Genomic DNA, 22,300 nt, shown 5'->3' on the forward strand with positions numbered 1-22,300 from the left:
CTTAAAACGGTTGGTAGGGTGATTTTAACCAATCATCAAGCTTTTACTCTCCCCAGGATGACACAGGGGTAGAAAAGTCGTTTCGGATCCATGATTTGTTCATCTTTATGAACGTGAGTCTGTCTACATTATCAGTGGAGAGCCGCGTGCGCTTATCTGTCAGCACACCACCAGCAGCGCTGAACACACGTTCAGACAGAACGCTGGCTGCGGGGCATGACAAGATCTCCAAGGCGTAAGTGGCTAGCTCCGGCCATTTATCCAGATTGGAAGCCCAAAAAGAGCAAGGGTCCAGTGACACAGTCGTGGCTTCAATGTTTACTTGGAGATACTCCTGTACCATCGTCTCTAGGCGTTGACTATGTGTCAGACTTCTTGTCTCCTGTGGCCTTGCAAAGGATGGGCTAAAAAAGTGGTGAAATGATTCCGCAAAATTGATGTTACCAGCAGATACTGTGGTTCTGTTACGGTTTGAGTGCTGAACACTTGACGGTCCCACGGTTGGCAAGTTGGAACTGTGAGATTCACTACGTGCACCACTGGTATTTTGTGGAAAAGCACATGTAAGATTCTGCAACAGTCTCTGCTGATACTCCTGCATGCGTGCATCCCTTTCTATGGCAGGAATAATTTCTGCAAATTTACTTTTATACCGGGGATCTAACAGTGTGGCAACCCAGTAGTCAGGATTATTTCTAATTCTCACAATTCGAGGGTCATGTTGCAGGTAGTGCAGCAAGAAGGCACTCATGTGTGTTGCGCATCCAGGAGCACCAAGTCCCTGTTGTGTTGGTGGCGAGGTAACAATCATGCTTCCTTCCTCTGTCCTCTCCCCCCAACCTCGCACAACAGAAATGTGATCAAGGTCTCCCTCATCTGATGAGTCTTCCATCAGTTCGTCCTCCACTTCTTCCTGGGCTCCTGCACCTTCCTCACTAGTTTGGCTGCTACCATGCGCCCTGGTAAAACCATCTCCCCCACCCTCACATGCCTGCCGCCTTGGTGCTGCCGACCGTCTGGACCTTGCAGATGTTAGCCCTTCCGCATACAACTCCTCCTCCTCTACTTCCTCCACCTCCTCTTGTGCCACCACCTGACTCCGAATTCTGTTTAACGTGTGCTCCAGCATGTAAATCACCGGAATAGTCATGCTGATAATGGCATCGTCAGCACTAAACATCTTCGTCGCCATTTCAAAACTGTGCAGAAGGGTGCATAGGTTCCTGATCTGAGACCACTCCTCCAGCGTGATTTGCCCCACCTCTGAATCTCGTTGGCCCAGGCTATACGTCAGAACGTATTGCACCAGGGCTTGTCGGTGCTGCCACAGTCGCTGCAACATGTGCAGAGTTGAATTCCACCGGGTAGGCACATCGCATTTTAGCCGGTGAAGTGGCAGGCCCAACGACTTCTGTAGAGATGTAAGTCGCTGAGCTGCGGGATGCGAACGGCGGAAGTGAGCACACAGCGACCGTGCCCTCTGCAGAAGGCCATCTAGTCTGGGATAGTGGGCTAAAAATTGCTGGACAACCAGGTTCAACACGTGAGCCATACAAGGCACGTGTGTGACATTGCCCCGGCGAAGGGCCGCACCCAGGTTTGCAGCATTGTCGCACACGGCCTTCCCTGGTTTCAGGTCCAGTGGAGACAACCATTCATGAAATTGGTTCTCCAGAGCTGACCACAACTCCTCAGCTGTGTGACTCACATTTCCCAGACATTTCAATGTAAAAACCGCCTGATGACGTTGAGCCCTACTGCCAGCATAGTAAGGAGGTGTGCAGGATCCCTTCTGCGCAGTTAGAAAGCTTGTGGCATGACCAGACAGGCTTTGGGTGCAGGTGGAAGACCGAGAGGAGGTTGAGGAGGCAGAAGCAGTGGAGGAACTTTGACATAAAGAGGATTGACGCACAACTCGTGGGGACGGCAAGACTTGGACAGCAGCCCCTTGTCCTGCTGTCACCATAGTTACCCAGTGCCCAGTCAGCGACATGTAACGCCCCTGTCCATGCCTACTCGTCCAAGTGTCTGTGGTGAAATGCACCCTGTCACACACAGAGTTTCTCAAAGAAGCGGTGATGTTGTGTGCGACATGCTGGTGGAGCGCAGGCACACCTTTCTTTGAGAAGTAGTGCCGACTGGGCATCTGGTACTGGGGCACTGCGACGGACATAAGGTCTCGAAAATCCTCTGTGTCCACCAGGCGGAAAGGCAGCATTTCTGTAGCCAAGAGCTTGCAGATGGTGAAATTCAACCTCTTAGCTTTCTCATGGCTAGGAGGAAATGGTCTTTTACTTGTCCACATCTGAGGGACCGAGGGCTGGCTATTGTGCTTAGACGGGGTTGATAAGGGTGTCCCCGGCAAACTGCCGGTCTGTGAGGAAGATGCAGGCGGACATGTTAGGTTGCCTTGATCCAAAGGTGGTGCTATCGATGTCGGACAGCGCTCAACACCAGCTGGTGTTACCACCTCCAAAGAAAATGATGACCTGCCAATCACGCTGGCTGTTGCGGGTAAAGAGGTGGCAGGTCTGCGCCCCAAAACAGGTGTGACTGCTGTCCCCCCAGTCACAGAGAATGAAGAGGCCGCGGATGCACAAGATATGGCAGACGGTGATTGGCCCGGCCGGCTAGGCCGCATTGTAGCACACTGAGCTTCCCACTGCAACTTATGCTTCATGTCCATGTGCCTGTTCATGCATGAAGTACTCAAACTATGTATTTTTTGGCCTCTACTTAGCTTTTGCTGACAAATGTTACAGATAACACGAGTTGGGTCATCTTTATCGATCTGAAAAAATGCCCAGGCTATGCAAGGCTTAGCACCCATGCGACCTGAAGAGCCACCACGACTTGTGGTGAGAGGCAGAGTTGTGTTTGAGGATGCAGTTGTTGACGTGCTTCCAGTACTACGTCTCTGTCCAGGAAGGCACAACCTGACCTCGTCGTCACTAGCATCTTCCTCCACCTCCTCTGCTGACCTCATCTCTTGGCTGACTGTGGGTTGACAGTAAGTGGGATCTCCGACCTCATCATCATCACCCTGTGCGTTATCACACCCGTCGTCCTCAGAGCCAACCTGTTCCTGCCCTGACAAAAAACTAAAGTTGTCGCTCCAATCAGGTATTTGAGTCTTATCATCGTCTTCCTCATTGTCTCCACCAACAGGAGTTACAGTTTGGGAATGAGGGTCTACATTATGGTCAGAACCTTCTGCGTCTGGTCCTGGATCCGACTCATAAAGATTCTGGGCATCAGTGCAGATCATTTCCTCGTCTGGATTCACAGAAGCGCTGGAGTCGACCTCTGATTCCCAGGCTATAGTATGAGTAAACAGCTCTGCAGACTCAACCATCTGTTCTACCTCATACTCAGACGGGCAGCTGGAGATTTGGGAGCTGTGAGGAAGCAAGTGCGATTTGGGTGACACCTTTGAGGACTGGAGTATTTGTGATGTTGAAGTTGATGTGGAGGAGAGCCCACTTAAAGGAGCACTTGATATCCGTTGAAGCACCTGCTGTTTTTGTGCCTCATCTGGAATTTGTAGCGATTGGCGTGGCCGTAAGAAAGGGATCTTATCACATTGTCCGCTAAAAGAAGTAGACATTTTAGTTTGGCTGGAAGATGGTCTTTCTTCTGCACCTACCCCACGGACACAACCTTTTTTCCCCTTCCCAACACGCCTATTCCCCTTTCCACCAGCAGCAGGCCTTTTTCCACTCATTTTGGTGGTTAACTAATTCACAACTCTGGAGTTGTTTGCACAAAAAAACAATGGATGGTAACCGAGCAGAGCTGAGTGGCCAAACTGTGGTATTAGGCCAAAACTATTGGCTGGGCTAGATGCAGAAAAAAATTATTTTTAATTTGCAACCTGATGGAGGTCAGTATAGATGGACTAATAGAACAAGTCCCACACGCTGCTAGAAGCCCAAATATTTTTTCAGAGATAAATGAAGAAAAAAATTATTTTTAATTTGCAACCTGATGGAGGTCAGTATAGATGGACTAATAGACCAAGTCCCACACACTGCTAGAAGCCCAAATATTTTTTCAGAGCTAGATGCAGAAAAAAATTATTTTTAATTTGCAACCTGATGGAGGTCAGTATAGATGGACTAATAGACCAAGTCCCACACACTGCTAGAAGCCCAAATATTTTTTCAGAGCTAGATGCAGAAAAAAATTATTTTTAATTTGCAACCTGATGGAGGTCAGTATAGATGGACTAATAGACCAAGTCCCACACACCGCTAGAAGCCCAAATATTTTTTCAGAGCTAGATGCAGAAAAAAAATATTTTTAATTTGCAACCTGATGGAGGTCAGTATAGATGGACTAATAGAACAAGTCCCACACGCTGCTAGAAGCCCAAATATTTTTTCAGAGATAAATGAAGAAAAAAATTATTTTTAATTTGCAACCTGATGGAGGTCAGTATAGATGGACTAATAGACCAAGTCCCACACACTGCTAGAAGCCCAAATATTTTTTCAGAGCTAGATGCAGAAAAAAATTATTTTTAATTTGCAACCTGATGGAGGTCAGTATAGATGGACTAATAGACCAAGTCCCACACACTGCTAGAAGCCCAAATATTTTTTCAGAGCTAGATGCAGAAAAAAATTATTTTTAATTTGCAACCTGATGGAGGTCAGTATAGATGGACTAATAGACCAAGTCCCACACACCGCTAGAAGCCCAAATATTTTTTCAGAGCTAGATGCAGAAAATTTTTTTATTCAATTTGCAACCTGATGGAGGTCAGTATAGATGGACTAATAGACCAAGTCCCACACACTGCTAGAAGCCCAAATATTTTTTCAGAGCTAGATGCAGAAATTTTTTTTATTCAATTTGCAACCTGATGGAGGTCAGTATAGATGGACTAATAGACCAAGTCCCACACACTGCTAGAAGCCCAAATATTTTTTCAGAGCTAGATGCAGAAAAAAATTATTTTTAATTTGCAACCTGATGGAGGTCAGTATAGATGGACTAATAGACCAAGTCCCACACACTGCTAGAAGCCCAAATATTTTTTCAGAGCTACATGCAGAAAAAAATTATTTTTAATTTGCAACCTGATGGAGGTCAGTATAGATGGACTAATAGAACAAGTCCCACACGCTGCTAGAAGCCCAAATATTTTTTCAGAGATAAATGAAGAAAAAAATTATTTTTAATTTGCAACCTGATGGAGGTCAGTATAGATGGACTAATAGACCAAGTCCCACACACTGCTAGAAGCCCAAATATTTTTTCAGAGCTAGATGCAGAAAAAAATTATTTTTAATTTGCAACCTGATGGAGGTCAGTATAGATGGACTAATAGACCAAGTCCCACACACTGCTAGAAGCCCAAATATTTTTTCAGAGCTAGATGCAGAAAAAAATTATTTTTAATTTGCAACCTGATGGAGGTCAGTATAGATGGACTAATAGAACAAGTCCCACACGCTGCTAGAAGCCCAAATATTTTTTCAGAGATAAATGAAGAAAAAAATTATTTTTAATTTGCACCCTGATGGAGGTCAGTATAGATGGACTAATAGACCAAGTCCCACACACTGCTAGAAGCCCAAATATTTTTTCAGAGCTAGATGCAGAAAAAAATTATTTTTAATTTGCAACCTGATGGAGGTCAGTATAGATGGACTAATAGACCAAGTCCCACACACTGCTAGAAGCCCAAATATTTTTTCAGAGCTAGATGCAGAAAAAAATTATTTTTAATTTGCAACCTGATGGAGGTCAGTATAGATGGACTAATAGACCAAGTCCCACACACTGCTAGAAGCCCAAATATTTTTTCAGAGCTAGATGCAGAAAAAAATTATATTCAGTTTGCAACCTGGTGGAGGTCAGTATAGATGGACTAATAGAATGATGCTATGCCCAAAAGATTTTACTTCACTAGGTGCAGTAAAAAAATTGGTATTCTATACACAGGTGGTATATCTTGCAACACAGATAGGCTACTCCACTGACTAACACACTCTGCAATAGGCCAAAAAGGATTAGCTTTGCTAGATTCAGCCAAATGCTGTGAAAAAAACTTGCACAGCACTGGCACAGACCTGCCTGGCAAAAACTGATAGGAACTGATGTAACCTAGTCCTGAAAAGGACTCCAATTACAATTAGTCTTTACTCCCACAATCTATCTATTTAAGAGCACAGACCTGCCTGATAAAAGTCGTAGGAAATGCTGTAACCTAGTCCTTAAAAGGACTGCAATCACAACTATTCCCTACTCCCAAGCTATCTGTATATTTGTGCGAAAATTGGCTTGAAATTAACAAGGTATAGCGCACACAGCAACAGCGGTGCCGTCTAACACGCAGCTGCAGCAGTGAGAAAATGGTGGCGACGGGGAAAATGGCTTGGTCTTATAGGGCAAGGACATGTGACATACACTGCCAATCACACATGCCCTTGCTTGTGTGAAAAAAAGCACTTCGCTCCGTGTGTGCGCTGCTGATAGGCTGACAGATTGCACCTCCCCACTGCAAATGCGGGAAAGAGAAAAAAAAATGGAGATCTTCATTGTTCCTGCAGAGATCCATCCCCTGCCCCTCCCCCCGCCCCGCTGTACACTCAAACTGCGTATTAACATTAATTTTCATCATTACTGAGAAAAAATCCAGTTATGATTTTGGTGCACGAACAGTTATCGAACATAACCTCGAACAGCCGAATTTTTCTCAAATTGTTCGTGTTCGCCGACCGGCTCGAACACCGCCCAAAACAGCTCGAATTTGAGATTGGCGAACAGTTCGAGTAGAACAACGCTCATCTCTACTCCAGAGTCACTGGATAAGTCTCTGGTAAGCTCTTATGGTCAGTGGGGTCCTCTCTCTCTTCTGTAGAGTGTAAGCTCTTATGGTCAGTGGGGTCTTCTTTACCTCTCCTATAGAGTGTAAGCTCTTATGGTTAGTGAGGTCTTCTTTCCCTCTCCTGTAGAGTGTAAGCTCTTATGGTGAGTGGGGTCTTCTTTTCCTCTCCTGTAGAGTGTAAGCTCTTATGGTCAGTGGGGTCTTCTTTCCCTCTCCTGTAGAGTGTAAGCTCTTATGGTCAGTGGGGTCTTCTTTCCCTCTCCTGTAGAGTGTAAGCTCTTATGGTCAGTGGGGTCTTCTTTCCCTCTCCTGTAGAGTGTAAGCTCTTATGGTCAGTGGGGTCTTCTTTCCCTCTCCTATAGAGTGTAAGCTCTTATGATCAGTGAGGTCTTCTTTCCCTCTCCTGTAGAGTGTAAGCTCTTATGGTCAGTGGGGTCTTTTTTCCCTCTCCTATAGAGTGTAAGCTATTATGGTCAGTGGGGTCTTCTTTCCCTCTACTATAGAGTGTAAGCTCTTATGATCAGTGGGGTCCTCTCTCTCCTGTAGAGTGTAAGCTCTTATGATCAGTGGGGTCCTCTCTCTCCTGTAGAGTGTAAGCTCTTATGATCAGTGTCCTCTCTCTCCTGTAGAGTGTAAGCTCTTATGGTCAGTGGGGTCTTCTTTCCTTCTTCTGTAGAGTGTAAGCTCTTATGGCCAGCGGGGATCTCTCTCGATCTCTCTCCTCTCCCCCACGTATATTTTCCGAACACTTACAATTACAAGGTTTTGAGATTTGCACAAATTTATTTCCGCAAATCTATTTTTTTGGGCTGAAAATGAGGTGAATTTGAATTTCAAAAGATCTGCTCATCTCTAAAAAAAATATGTAATCAAATTCCTTCCAGTCTCATTGGGGGTCTAATCGGAGTGGAATAAGCAACTGTGCTGAATTTTTGAACAACCTTAGAAAAATATATATAAAATTCACTTGTAAAGGTAAAAATCAGGCAGAAAAAAAATAGAATAAAATAAGAATTTGATATTTAGAATGATCAAATGTTAGGTTAAAGGCGTTTCACTGTATGAACAACTTATTTTACTGTTCTCAGAAATATTTTTTTTATATTTCTACATAGCTGGAGTTAACAGCAAGAGAAACAAAGGCCAAACCCGGAGAACAAATCAAATTTACGCTGAGAGCTGATCATAATTCTAGTGTTGGACTTGTAGCGGTGGATAAAGCTGTCTATGTGTTGAGCAACAAATATAAGATGACTCAAAGCAAGGTGAATTATTAATATTATAATTATTCATTGTATTGCTATGATTTACTTGATGCCATAGTTTTCAGGGTGTTACATAGTTGAAACAGAAAGATTTATACACTTAGCATAATACAATAACAGCACGTACGAAAAACAGAATCTTACTGATTGGCAGACTGGGAGTGAGGAGCCAGCTCCACCCATGAGGAAATACATCTACAAGGAATACAAGGAAAGAGGTAGTAGGTAATGGTAGAAATGCTTTTACTACTGCTGTTTCCTGTAAAAAGATACATAGGGTCTTATCTGGGTATTAAGGTTAGGGGTTTAGTTAAAAACTACTCACCTGTAGGGGTTGTGTGTGACACAACCACTACCATAGCATAGTTATCAGCCACTGCAACATCCACAGATTTCTATACAATAGAGAAAGCCAGAGTAAGTGGACTTCAAGTGTGCTGCTGATTCAAGAACAAATCATGAAACAAATTAGTTAAAGATGGTTTATTTGTCAACGCGTTTCAGAGTCAAATCTGACTCCTTCTTCAGGACAACAAGTCTTTCACATGTGGTTGTCCTGAGGAAGGAGTCGGATTTGACTCCAAAATGCGTCGACAATTAAAACACCTTAAACTAATTTGTTTTATGATTCTTTACTTCTGTTTAGTGGTTATTGCATGGTGTCAACCTTTTTAGAGAAAGGTGGATTTTGAAAGTTTGAATAGTAAAAGTTCATGTGTTGAGGAAGCACGTTCCAGAGTGTTGGGGAAGCTCAGGAGAAAACTTGAAGACTGGAATAGAAAAGAGGGTCTAACAAGAAATATTGATTACGTGTGTGGTATTGGCAGATTATTACAAAAATGTATGGTGGGAACAAGTGTGGTGGGCCACTGGGGAGGTGCCACATGTTGCAGAAGGGCCAGCTGGAGTGTGTAGCCTCATTGGCAGCAGATGATTATGTCACAGTAGCTGGAGTGGGTCGCTGGACTCCTCAACACTGCCCTCGTGTCCACAACAATTTTAAAAGCTGGAGGTGGCACTTGTGGATGGTATAGGACCCCCCGGAGGGGCTCCTGTAGCGGTGCTGTCGGGGTGCAGGTTTTGGAGTGCCCGTGATGTTTGTCCAATCTCAAGCAGCCAGACGCGCAGGTGAACTTATAAACAAAACAATTTTACTGAATGAGGTAACAGGGTACAGTCTCTCTTACAGGAAAAGTTCACAGTATATTGTGCACAGGGAAGTTATGGTTTTCTCCTCATGAGACAAGCATTGTTATTGTCCAGGGTGGCTCGAGCAGAGTTCTCTTCATTCGCTAGTACTGGAAATGCTATGCACAGTCCTAGAAATATTACACTGATGGAGGGACCTTCACAGATTGGTTCTCTGTGGAAAAACACTAAAGTGTGGATGTACTCATAGTTTTTATCCCACCATTCCCTCTCGCAGGGGGTAGGTTTAAGCAACGTCGGTGGCGTGGCAGCCATGTGGATCTGGTCCTGGCTAGAAGCGATCAGGATAACCAGAGAGCAGGAGAGCACATGTACAGCTTTCTCTCTCCTGACCAGAAGACACTTCACTCTTTTTGTAAAGGAGATTATGTGAAGAAAAATGTCCCCTCAGCATAGACTGGCATTGAAAAATTCTTCTCTGAGAGAATATAATCTCTCTCCTCAATCTTCATGAGGCAGCAGGAATCACCCACAACTGGTTTGTACCAGCGTTCTGGTCAGAGTGAAAGCCCGGAGCTGGGAGACTCCTCATCCATTGCTATGGAAGCTTGTTGTGTGGAAATTAATCATTACTTCATATACACACATTGGCCAGCAGATGGCAGGAAAGTACAATTTACAATACAATGTATTATATCCCCTAACTCAGTGCACACAATGGAACAAATCTATTACTACACTACAACTGTCTCATTTAGTAGTAGAAGAACGGGTACCGGGATACCACACAAGATGTGAACCAGATATTTTGTGTAGAGTGGAATCGTGTGGATATAGGTGATACATTATAAATTGCTGGGGGAGGAGTATATATTGGGATATTAGGACAGAGATATAAGGAGAGGGCAGGTTGTAGAGCAAAGATTATATGTCGGAAAGAATCAGGAGATTGAGACAGTGGTGTAAAAGGAGATAACTCATGGCCTGTAGATATCTTGTGGACATGTATTAGAGGTTTTGTCAGAGATTTACATGGGTCAGATTGTGGACTATAAATGACGTGGACGGGTATTGGAAGGTTTGGTAAGAAATTATGGACTGGAGTATGTGTTGGGAGGTGTTTGAAGATTAAGTCTGATGTATGGAGAGGTCAGATTATGTCCTGGAGATTATACGTGGAGAGGTAGCAGGATATAGGGACAAATGAGGTAGACTGGTGATGGACTGTAAATTAACTGTGGGAAATTTGGCCAAAGATATACGGACAGGACAGGATATTATTGCGGGAAAGCATGAGGAGTGTCCGTCGGAGATGTATGGATAAAACAGGTTATGGATTGGAGATTCTGTATGGGTTGCTAGTGGGAAATAAGATCAGAGATTTATGGAAGGACACCTTATAGACTCAAAATGATGTGTGGTGGGAGATCAGGGAAAATATGTATTGATTGGCAGGATATAAAGAGGAAAATAATCTAGGAGACAGGATATGGGCTGGAGATTATATGTGAGGAAATGTTATGAGATTAGGTCACAGAGGTATGGAGTGGGTTGGTTTTGGATTGGATTTATATGTGGGAGGTATCGGGAGATTAAAGGGACGATATCAAGCAATGGAACCTAAAAAATGCTCTGCATGTATTGATTTGATCTATTGAATTTTGTACCAATGACATCATGTTGGATTAATTGATTGATTTAATCCACAAACCTTTCCTTTATGCATGGTATATAGAGCTAAAACTGGAAGTTTTTGAATACAAAAGTCTGTAGACTGAATCTCTTTTACTGATACTGGTTTCTTGATCACATGAAGACCTGCAGTTGGCTTTCTTAACATTCAGTCTTAATCTGGGGAGGGGCCTAGCTGCAAGTGTTCAGTTTCCCTGCAGTGCCACCACAGGTGAAATAAAGTATTACATGGTGTCTCATGACAGCAATTATCTGTCCATGAATTGCAATAAAATGGCAAGTTCTCCAGCATCTGCTGTAAACGGTTACAGAGATAGTAATTGGTGGCATAGACAACTTTATCTGAAGCCCTCAATTCTCATATACCTTAGAGATTTTCTAAATTGCAAATAACTCTTAATTGTCTTTCAGGTCTGGAACACCGTTGAGAAATCTGACATCGGTTGCTCTCCGGGAGGTGGTGCTGACAATATGAGGGTCTTCTATGATGCTGGGCTCGCCGTACAGACTAATTTCAGACTGGGCACTGAGCAGAGAACTGGTAAGGGATTATCTAGCAAATAGTTTGTTCAGTTTAAGGGCTCATTCATATGTCATTTATTTTATCTTACGAGAAAGATGGTCTGAGTTTCATCAGTGTTTATGATCAGAATTACATCAGTGTTTGGTCTGAGTTTCATCTGGTTTTTTTTTTGGGGGGGGGGATGGGAAAAAAAAGTTTCTTCAACTTCTCCTATCAAACAGTCCATGAAAAACAGCATTCGAGTGCCGCCTGATTTATTCATGGATCCATAGATTTGCATTGGCTAGTTTGATCTGACACTCGGATCAATATCAAACAAATCTCTGTACTTTTGTGCTGACGACTCAGTTCGAGGAAAATATTGGACATGTGAACTACACCAATGCTAAGGGGAAACTCCCCATCGGTTGTAATAAAATCTTAAAAGTAAAAGTTTGATGTTCGCACTGTACACTGAGTGTCCGGGGCTAAACGCCGAACATGGACTTCTCCTGGAAGTCCGTTTTAATGTTCGGCATTCCGGGGGAAGTCTGGACGAGAGAGAGAGAGAGTTTTCCTGCTCCAAAGTTGGGGTCCTCGTTGTTTTCAATGGGGTTCGGGTTCTGGTTTCCCCATATGAACTTTGGACTAAAGTTCAGGTCGGGTACCAGAACCAGCACTTCCACAGGTTCACTCATCCGTACTTGAAAGGCTTTCATGAATATCTAAAAACGCACTTAGTACAGAGGTGAAAGCTACACCACTTCACACGTTTCGGCTCCCAACAGATTCTTAGTTGTAGTAAGAAAAAGTCTATCAAGATTTTATGACAACTGGTGGATTTTCTCTTTCTGGATCTATTTCCCTGTAGATGAGTGAGTGAATGGGACTCGGTCTTTTGTCCGTAGACTGTTAAAGGTACGAGTTCTATCTATAAAAAATAAAGGTAGAACTTGTATGTGAAAAACTGACATATGAATGAGCCCTTGAAGAGATGATATGTTCACGAACATTTAGGTTTCTAAATTTGTAAAAATACACTAAAAGTGGTTTTGAGTATGACTGCCACACATCTCATCTATGCAGCCACAATCACCTACTTAGGTCCACTATGTGGATCTAATAACCTGATACAAAGGTGACTAATCTGTAGTGTCCTCTGATATGGCCATGGTATTATTATAGGGTCACGCATCCTATTAATCCAGGATTAGGTATGGATCAGCACTATTTTCTTTAGCACTTTTACTCGACAATATATGGCAACTAACCACTTAGATCTCTAACAGAGCAGTGCACTAGAGTAATACTCCATGCAAACACTGAATCATCAAAGGCAGTGGCATACCGCCAATGGCAGCAGGCCACGCGACTGCTATGGGGCCCGAGAGCCGGGGAGCCAGGTGTCAGCGCCTGCAGCGTGCACCCCCCACATCGGCCCCCGCCGACGGGGGCAGGTGACGGGGGCAGTTGAGTGTGGCTTGTCGCCAGCTTCCCAAATGCTCATATTAAAAATAATTCTAATGTGTGCGTGTGTATGTCAGTGTGTATGACTGTGTATATACTGTATATTTGTCTGTTGTATGTGTTTTTAAGAATATGTTCAAATAAGGAACATATGTCTGTATGTGCACGTATTTGTGTATGTCTGCGTATTCTATGTGTGTATATCTGTGTACCATGTGCATGTCTGCATACTGTGTGTGCATATCTGCATAATGTGAGTGCATGTCTGCTTACCGTGTGTGTGCGCATGTCTTCCTACTGTGTGTGTGCAAGCATGTCTGCCTACTGTGTGTGTGCGCGCATGTCTGCATACTGTGCGTGTGCGTGCATGTCTGCATACTGTCCGTGTGCGCACATGTCTACCTACTGTCCGTGTGCGCGCATGTCCGCCTACCATGCGTGTGCGCGCATGTCCGCCTACTGTGCGTGTGCGCGCGTGTCAGCCTACTGTGCGTATGTGCGCATGTCTACCTACTGTGCGTGCACGAGTATGTCTGCCTAATGTGCGTGTGCATGCATGTCTGTCTACTGTGCGTGTGCGCACATGTCTGCCTACTGTGCGTGTGCGCGCATGTCTGCCTACCATGCGTGTGCGCGCATGTCTGTCTACTGTGCGTGTGCGCGCATGTCAGCCTACTGTGCGTATGTGCGCATGTCTGCTTACTGTGCGTGTGTGTGCATGTCTGTCTACTGTGCGTGTGCGCGCATGTCTGCCTACTGTGCGTGTGCGCGCATGTCTGCCTACTGTCCGTGTGGGCACATGTCTGCCTACTGTGCGTGTGCGCATGTCTGCCTACTCTTCGTGTACATGCATGCCTGCCTACTGTGCATGCATGCCTGTATACTGTACGTGTATGTCTGCCTACTGTGCGTATTAAAGGGCCCACTGAGACTCTTTCGCCCGGGACCCACAAAAACCTGGAGTCGGCCCAGGTTGAAGGCAATGATGGAGGAGGGAGTGTCATGTGACACTCCCTTTACCATCATTCCTCCTCTGCGTCTGATGCAGCGGAATGATGACATGCCACGTTCTGTCAGAAAGTGGCGCTGGCAGATGCTGAGGTGATGAGAGAGATACGCTGCAGAGACTGAAACAGCGGGGAACGAGGAGCGGTAAGTATGTATTTTTTTTTTAAATCAGTGAGTACTGATGATACTGAAGGACTGGGGCTGCATTTTTACCCTATGGTGGGACCTGCATCTTTACCCTATCGTGGGAGCTACATTTTTACCCTATGGTGGGGGCCGCCTTTTTACCCTATGGTGGGGGCCAGGCCCGGCATCAGCACCCGGGCAAGTGCCGGGGCCCTGAGCAGGCGGGGGGGCCCACTCACCATCGGAGCCGGTGCCAGCCCCCCTCCATCCCGCTTGCTCAGGGCCCCGGCAGCCGGGACAATACTTACCTCTCCCCGTTCCTTAGCAGCAGGTCCGGTCTCTTCCACGACTGCTGCACTATGAAGTCTCTGGTCAGAGGGCGCGGTGACGTCTTTACACCGCACCCTCTCCTGAGCCGTCACAGCGCAGAGTGGGAAGACTCTGGTGACACTGAGGAGTCCGGAATGGCGGCAGCAGGTAAGAAGTGAGGTTTTTGTCGGGTTTTTTTTAGATATATGGAGGCATAAGGCATTATATGGGGGGGAAGGTGACATCCTGCATGGGGCATTATATGGGAGGGAAGTGACATCCTGCATTGGGCATTATATGGGGGGGAGAGGTGACATCCAGCATGGGGCATTATATGGGGGGGAGAGGTGACATCCTGCATGGGGCATTATATGGGGGGAGGGGTGACATCCTGCATGGGGAATTTTATGGCGTGGTGACATTCTGCATGGGGCATTATATGGGGGGAGGTGACATCCTGCATGGGGCATTATATGGGAGGGAAGTGACATCCTGCATTGGGCATTATTTGGGGGGGAGAGGTGACATCCTGCATGGGGCATTATATGGTGGGAGAGGTGACATCCTGCATGGGGCATTATATGGAGGGAGAAATGACATCCAGCATGGGGCATTATATGGGGGGGAGAGGTGACATCCTGCATGGGGCATTATATGGGGGGAGAGGTGACATCCTGCATGGGGCATTATATGGAGGGAGAGGTGACATCCAGCATGGGGCATTATATGGGGGAGGTGACATCCTGCATGGGGAATTTTATGGGGGGTGACATCTAGCATGGGGCATTATATGGGAGGGCAGTGACATTCTGCATTGGGCATTATATGGGGGGGAGAGGTGACATCCCGCATGGGGCATTATATGGGGGGAGAGGTGACATCCTGCATGGGGCATTATATGGAGGGAGAGGTGACATCCAGCATGGGGCATTATATGGGGGGGAGAGGTGACATCCTGCATGGGGCATTATATGGAGAGGTGACATCCTGCATGGGGCATTATATGGAGGGAGACGTGACATCCAGCATACGGCATTATATGGGGGGAGGTGACATCCTGCATGGGGCATTTTACGGGAGGGTGACATCCTGCATGGGGCATTATATGGGGGGAGGTGACATCTCGCATGGGGCATTATATGGGAGGAAAGTGACATCCTGCATGGGTCATTATATGGGGGGGAGAGGTGACATCCAGCATGGGGGATTATATGGGGGGAGAGGTGACATGCTGCATTGGGCATTATATGGAGGGAGAGGTGACATCCAGCATGGGGCATTTTATGGGGGGTGACATCCAGCATGGAGAATTATTTGGGAGGAAAGTGACATCCTGCATGGGGCATTATATGGGGGAGAGGTGACATCCTGCATGGGGCATTTTATGGCATGGTGACATCCTGCATGGGGCATTATATGGTGGGGTGACATCCTGCATGGGGCATTATATGGGTGGGAGAGGTGACATCCTGCATGGGCATTATATGGGGGGAGAGGTGACATCCTGCATGGGGCATTATATGGAGGGAGACGTGACATCCAGCATGGGGCATTATATGAGGGGAGGTGACGTCCTGCATGGGGCATTATATGGGGGGTGACATTCTGCATGGGGCATTATATGGGGGGAGGTGACATACCGCATGGGGCATTATATGGGGGGAGAGGTGACATCCCACATGGGGCATTATATGGGGGGAAGGTGACATCCGGCATGGGGCATTATATGGAGGGAGAGGTGACATCCAGCATGGGGCATTATATGGGGGGGAGAGGTGACATCCTGCATGGGCATTATATGTGGGGAGAGGTGGCATCCTGCATGGGGCATTATATGGAGGGAGACGTGACATCCAGCATGGGGCATTATATGGGGGGAGGTGACATCCTGCATGGGGCATTTTATGGGAGGTGACATCCTGCATGGGGCATTATATGGGGGGAGGTGACATCCTGCATTGGGCATTATATAGGGGGGAGAGGTGACATCCTGCATGGGGTATTATATGGGGGGGAAGGTGATATCCTGCATGGGGCATTATATGGGGGGGGAGAGGTGACATCCTGCATGGGGCATTATATGGGGGGAGAGGTGACATCCAGCATGGGGGATTATATGGGGGAGAGGTGACATCCTGCATGGGGCATTTTATGGTTGGGGTAACATCCTGCATGTGGCATTATATGGGGGGGAGAGATGATATCCTGCATGGGGCATTATATGGGGGTTGACATCCTGCATGGGGCATTATATGGGGGGTGACATCCTGCATGTGGCATTATATGGAGGGGAGAGGTGACATCCTGCATGGGGCATTAGATGGGGGGAAGTAACATCCTGCATGGGGCATTATGTGGGGGCACAGCCTACATGGGGCATTATGTGGGGGCCAGTATTCTGTATGGAGTGTTATATGGGGGCCAGTATTCTGTATGGAGCATTATATGGGGACCAGTATCCTGTATGGAGCATTATATGGGGAACAGTATTCTGCATGGAGCGTTATATGGGGCCCATAATACTGTATGAAGGACTATGTGGTGCCCATTATACTGTATGGAGGACTATGTGTGGTCATTATTCTGTATGGAGCAATATATGGGGCCCATAATACTGTATGGAGGGCTATGTGTGGCCATTATACTGTATGGAGGACTATATTGTCCGGTCTGCACTGTGCGCTGCGAGGATTCGCCGGTGTCTGAGCTATTGTGGAATTTACAATAGATATCGCTCATGTAATGTAAGAAATGACATCTTCGGCATTGTACTATATACACTACAGACTAAAAGTTTGGACACACCTTCTCATTTAAAGATTTTTCTGTATTTTCATGACTATGAAAATTGTACATTCACACTGAAGGTATCAAAACTATGAATTAACACATGTGGAATGATATACTTAACAAAAAAGTGTGAAACAACTGAAACTGTGTCTTATATTCTAGGTTCTTCAAAGTAGCCACCTTTTGCATTGATGACTGCTTTGCACACTCTTGGCATTCTCTTGATGAGCTTCAAGAGGTAGTCACCGGAAATGGTCTTCCAACAATCTTGAAGGTGTTCCCAGAGATGCTTAGCACTTGTTGGCCCTTTTGCCTTCACTCTGCGGTCCAGCTCACCCCAAACCATCTCGATTGGGTTCAGGTCTGGTGACTGTGGAGGCCAGGTCATCTGGCGTAGCACCCCATCACTCTCCTTCTTGGTCAAAGAGCCCTTACACAGCCTGGAGGTGTGTTTGGGGTCATTGTCCTGTTGATAAATAAATGATGGTCCAACTAAACGCAAACCGGATGGAATAGAATGTCGCTGCAAGATGCTGTGGTAGCCATGCTGGTTCAGTTTGCCTTCAATTTTGAATAAATCCCCAACAGTGTCACCAGCAAAGCACCCCCACACCATTACACCTCCTCCTCCATGCTTCACGGTGGGAACCAGGGATGTAGAGTCCATCCGTTCACCTTTTCTGCGTCGCACGAAGACTTGGTGGTTGGAACCAAAGATCTCAAATTTGGACTCATCAGACCAAAGCACAGATTTCCACTGGTCTAATGTCCATTCCTTGTGTTCTTTAGCCCAAACAAGTCTCTTCTGCTTGTTGCCTGTCCTTAGCAGTGGTTTCCTAGCAGCTATTTTACCATGAAGGCCTGCTGCACAAAGTCTCCTCTTAACAGTTGTTGTAGAGATGTGTCTGCTGCTAGATCTCTGTGTGGCATTGACCTGGTCTCTAATCTGAGCTGCTGTTAACCTGCGATTTCTGAGGCTGGTGACTTGGATAAACTTATCCTCAGAGGCAGAGGTGACTCTTGATCTTCCTTTCCTGGGGCGGTCCTCATGTGAGCCAGTTTCTTTGTAGCGCTTGATGGTTTTTGCAACTGCACTTGGGGACACTTTCAAAGTTTGCCCAATTTTTCGGGCTGACTGACCTTCATTTCTTAAAGTAATGATGGCCACTCGTTTTTCTTGACTTAGCTACTTTTTTCTTGCCATAATACAAATTCTAACAGTCTATTCAGTAGGACTATCAGCTGTGTATCCACCAGACTTCTTCACAACACAACTGATGGTCCCAACCCCATTTATAAGGCAAGAAATCCCACTTATTAGACCTGACAAGGCACACCTGTGAAGTGAAAACCATTTCCGGTGACTACCTCTTGAAGCTCATCAAGAGAATGCCAAGAGTGTGCAAAGCAGTCATCAAATCAAAAGGTGGCTACTTTGAAGAACCTAGAATATAAGACATATTTTCAGTTGTTTCACACTTTTTTGTTAAGTATATAATTCCACATGTGTTAATTCATAGTTTTGATGCCTTCAGTGTGAATGTACAGTTTTCATAGTCATAAAAATACAGAAAAAAATTTAAATGAGAAGGTGTGTCCAAACTTTTGGTCTGTACTGTATATATATATTTCTCTGCGGTATCTGTGCATCATGAATCGTGGTATTTGTTAAAGGAGCCCACTGAGACTATTTCGCACAGGGCCCACAAAAACCTGGAGCCGGCCCTGGTGGGGGCCGCATTTTTACCCTATGGTGGGGGACGCATTTTTACCCTATGATGGGGGCCGCAGTTTTACCCTATGGTAGGGGCTGCAGTTTTACCCTATAATGGGGGCTGCATTTTTACCCTATGGTGTAGGCTGCATTTTACCCTATGGGGGGCTGCAATATACTGTACTGCGCACAGGACCATGGGGAGTGCATTATACTGCGTGGAGGACCATGGGGTGTGCATTATACTGCATGGAGGACCATTGGGAAGTGCATTATATTGTGTTGAGGACCATGGAGAGTGTATTATACTGTGTTGAGGACTAATGGAGGCTGCATTATACTGCGTGGAGGACCATGGGGAGTGCATTATACTGCGTGAGTACCATTGGGAAGTGCATTATACTGGGTTGAGGACCATAGGGAGTGCATTATACTGTGTTGAGGACTATGGGGAGTGCATTATACTGTGTAGAGGACCATGGGGAGTGCATTACACTGTGTCGAAGACCATGGCAAGTGTCTTATACTGTGTGGAAGACCATGGCGAGTGTCTTATACTGCATGGAGGACCATGGTGAGTGACTTATACTGTCTGGAGGACCATGGCGAGTGACTTATACTGTGTGAAGGACCCTGTCGAGTGCATTATACTGTGTGAAGGACCCTGGCGAGTGCATTATACTGTGTGACGGACCATGGTGAGTGCATTATAGTGTGGAGAACCATGGCGAGAGCATTATACTGTATGGAGGACCATGGTGAGTACATTATACTCTGTGGAATGTGAAGGTTTGTGTGGGGGCGATTATACTGTATGTAGGCCCATTATATTGCATGGAGAGCTGTGTGGGAGTCACAGTTGGGGGATTATACTGTGTTGGGGTCACCATACTTTGCCCTGGGAGTTGAGGTGGGGCACAGTAGGGTCATAATATTGTGCATGTGGAGGGTAATGTGGAGGAATTCACCATGGGGGTGTCATACTGTGTTTGGGGGACACTTTTGTTGGCATCATACTTTATGGGGCAAAGAAAGAGGAATCTAGGACTTCAGCAGGAGGAAAATTACTATGTAAAGGCTGGAAAGTTGTGAGATCTGCTCTTCTGTGACCCCGACAATGATCAAAGGTTCGAAAAAATTTGAGGTGATGCAGCCTGAGAGTTAACAGGATGGCAGCATATCTGTGATTTAGGCTTCGGGAGGTATCTGATATGTGCAATGTACATATCAAAACTAAATACGTTGAAAAGATGATCCCATTGGCTCTGTAAGAAAGTCTAATACTTGATGGACATAATGAAATATATATAAAAATCTTTCTTACCCTTAGATCCATCCTGTGAAGATGGTAAAAATCGCAGAACAAGATCAACAGCAGAACTGAAAGAATTTAGGACTATGAAAGGTATGCCCCAAACAATTTGTCATCTTTGGACTAATGGGCTCCTCCCAACTCCCGTTGGTTCTATCCCATTTTCTATTGGGTCGTGAGAATCTGAGTGATACTCAAAGGACTGGAAAGTGTGGAATTAACTCAAAGATAATGGAAAAGGAAGATGACGTCAGGAAATCAAATGCTTCATCTTTCTGTTCTGAGTGGATAAACCTACTACAAAAATAGAAAGCTTATTTAAAACCTATTGATCAGTTGCTAAAATTTTTATTTATGGACTCTCAAATGTTTTCTTATTTCCTCCTAGCCTCCAAATACACAGATCTGGAGAAGCAATGCTGTAATGATGGCATGGTTACTAACCCAATGGGTCACAGCTGTGAGCGGCGAGCTCGCCTAATTCAAGAAGGGGACAAGTGTGTGAAAGCTTTCCTAGACTGCTGTAGGTCTCTCAAGCTGAGGCGGAAGATTCATAAGGAGATGCAAGATGACAGCTTGGACAAAAGTGAGGCTATAGATCAGAAATATAAACCAACTACAATCAATGGCAGTAGATGGTCTGGAGGCTTGTTACCATGTAACACGGGCACTTTAGATGCAGCGACACAGAAACACATAGCAGCCAATGCGGGGTTAATAAACAGGGGAAGTTTATAATAACAGGGTAAATCTCCACGCAGGGAGTATCAGGGGAAAATATGGGGAAAAACAGGTAAAAGTCTATCACTGACAGTTCACAGTTTAACTGGATGTAGCAGAGTCAAACCGGTTATAATCAACAGTTTTTTTCACTTAGCTGACTCTCGCTCCTCACAAGGAAGATGCACGCTGACGCCGGTGTTGATTTTTCAGGCGTTCCCGCCCAAACAATGCTTTGTCTTCAGGCGGCAGCGGGCGGTCTCCAGTTTTACCCACTGAGTCCCTAGTCTATAACATGGCACCTCACGTGCCCTGCTCCACTGACCCTGCGTCTCTTCTCTAGTCGGCTTGACTCCTCCGGTCCACTGCACTCAGATCTTGCTCCCAGTCCTGGAGCCAGGAGCCTGGACCCTCTCACGCTGCTCTGCTGAGCCGGATCCAGCACCGCTTTCCCGCGCAAAACGTACTTGTCTCTTCCTCTCTCTAGTCACACCAGGAGTCTTTCTGTCACCTGACTTCCCAGCTCTCTCTCTCGACACACCCCCTGCTTCCCTGTCACATGACTCCTCTGCTTGCAGTCTGTCTTTCCCCTGCAACAAGAGGTACGGCCCCGGCAGTTCCGGATCCCTTGCTCTGAAAGCACTTACACCCCGGTCTTCCCCCTTACAACCATGCGGTTGAACAGTGTCCAAGGGCTCAGGCTCCTGCTGGCAACTTTGATCCTTTGGGATTAGGCCTGAGGACTGTCACACCCACAGGTGGCACATGTGGTTTCACGAACCCACAGTGCCATGGGACCGAGCTTGCCTAGGAGGGGCATAGCTAAGCAGTTATGTTCACGGAGCTCCTGATGATGAAGTCGGGCTTGGCTGCAGGTAGTCGCCAGTTACCTCTCCTATTCAGTTCCCGGTACCGCAGCTGCTGATCCCGAAGGTCAGGTACGCTTACACAGATATAAACTCGGACTCAGACAAATAGGTTCTGGATCCTCTGGTAGAACTATTACCAACGTGGACACCGATTTAGGCTTCGTTTGGACGAATAGGTTCAGGATCACTGCAGAACGGTTACTGATACGGAGACTCACACAGGATGGATTCGGAGACTGGTTGTAGCAGTCCGGATATACAGGGTACAAGGATAGGCACACATTCAAACACAAAGGTCTCGAATACTGATTCTGGGATTGGCCGCACAAGGACCGGGGGATGAGGTTCAGGTCTGGCTGCACTGGGACCAGGGACTTCGGGGTTCAAGACTGGCCGCACCAGGGGTTCGGTTTCAGGATTCTGGCCACACCAGGACCAAGGGACCTCAAAACTTCACTGGTAGAACACTACACTATCTAATGACTCAATGTATTGCTTGGCACCTCTTAAATAAGATGCCTCCCAGATATTGGCTGGGA

The 22,300-nt window shown here is 46.0% G+C and overlaps 1 protein-coding gene across 1 annotated transcript in view; it reads left to right on the forward strand.

The window, feature by feature from the left end:
* The window catches only part of LOC141167056 (complement C3-like), a 275,580-nt gene that overhangs the window by 130,784 nt on the left and 122,496 nt on the right, over positions 1-22,300 (forward strand). Inside the window, exons 14-17 of the mRNA XM_073654383.1 lie at positions 7,954-8,103; positions 11,356-11,485; positions 20,191-20,265; positions 20,561-20,758. Of these exons, the coding sequence (XP_073510484.1) occupies positions 7,954-8,103; positions 11,356-11,485; positions 20,191-20,265; positions 20,561-20,758 (553 nt within the window). The remainder of the gene's footprint in view (positions 1-7,953; positions 8,104-11,355; positions 11,486-20,190; positions 20,266-20,560; positions 20,759-22,300) is intronic.

The sequence above is a fragment of the Phyllobates terribilis genome, unplaced genomic scaffold (assembly GCF_046119375.1).
Source record: "Phyllobates terribilis strain yellow unplaced genomic scaffold, ASM4611937v1 Scaffold_11__3_contigs__length_659146591, whole genome shotgun sequence".
NCBI lineage: Eukaryota > Metazoa > Chordata > Amphibia > Anura > Dendrobatidae > Phyllobates > Phyllobates terribilis.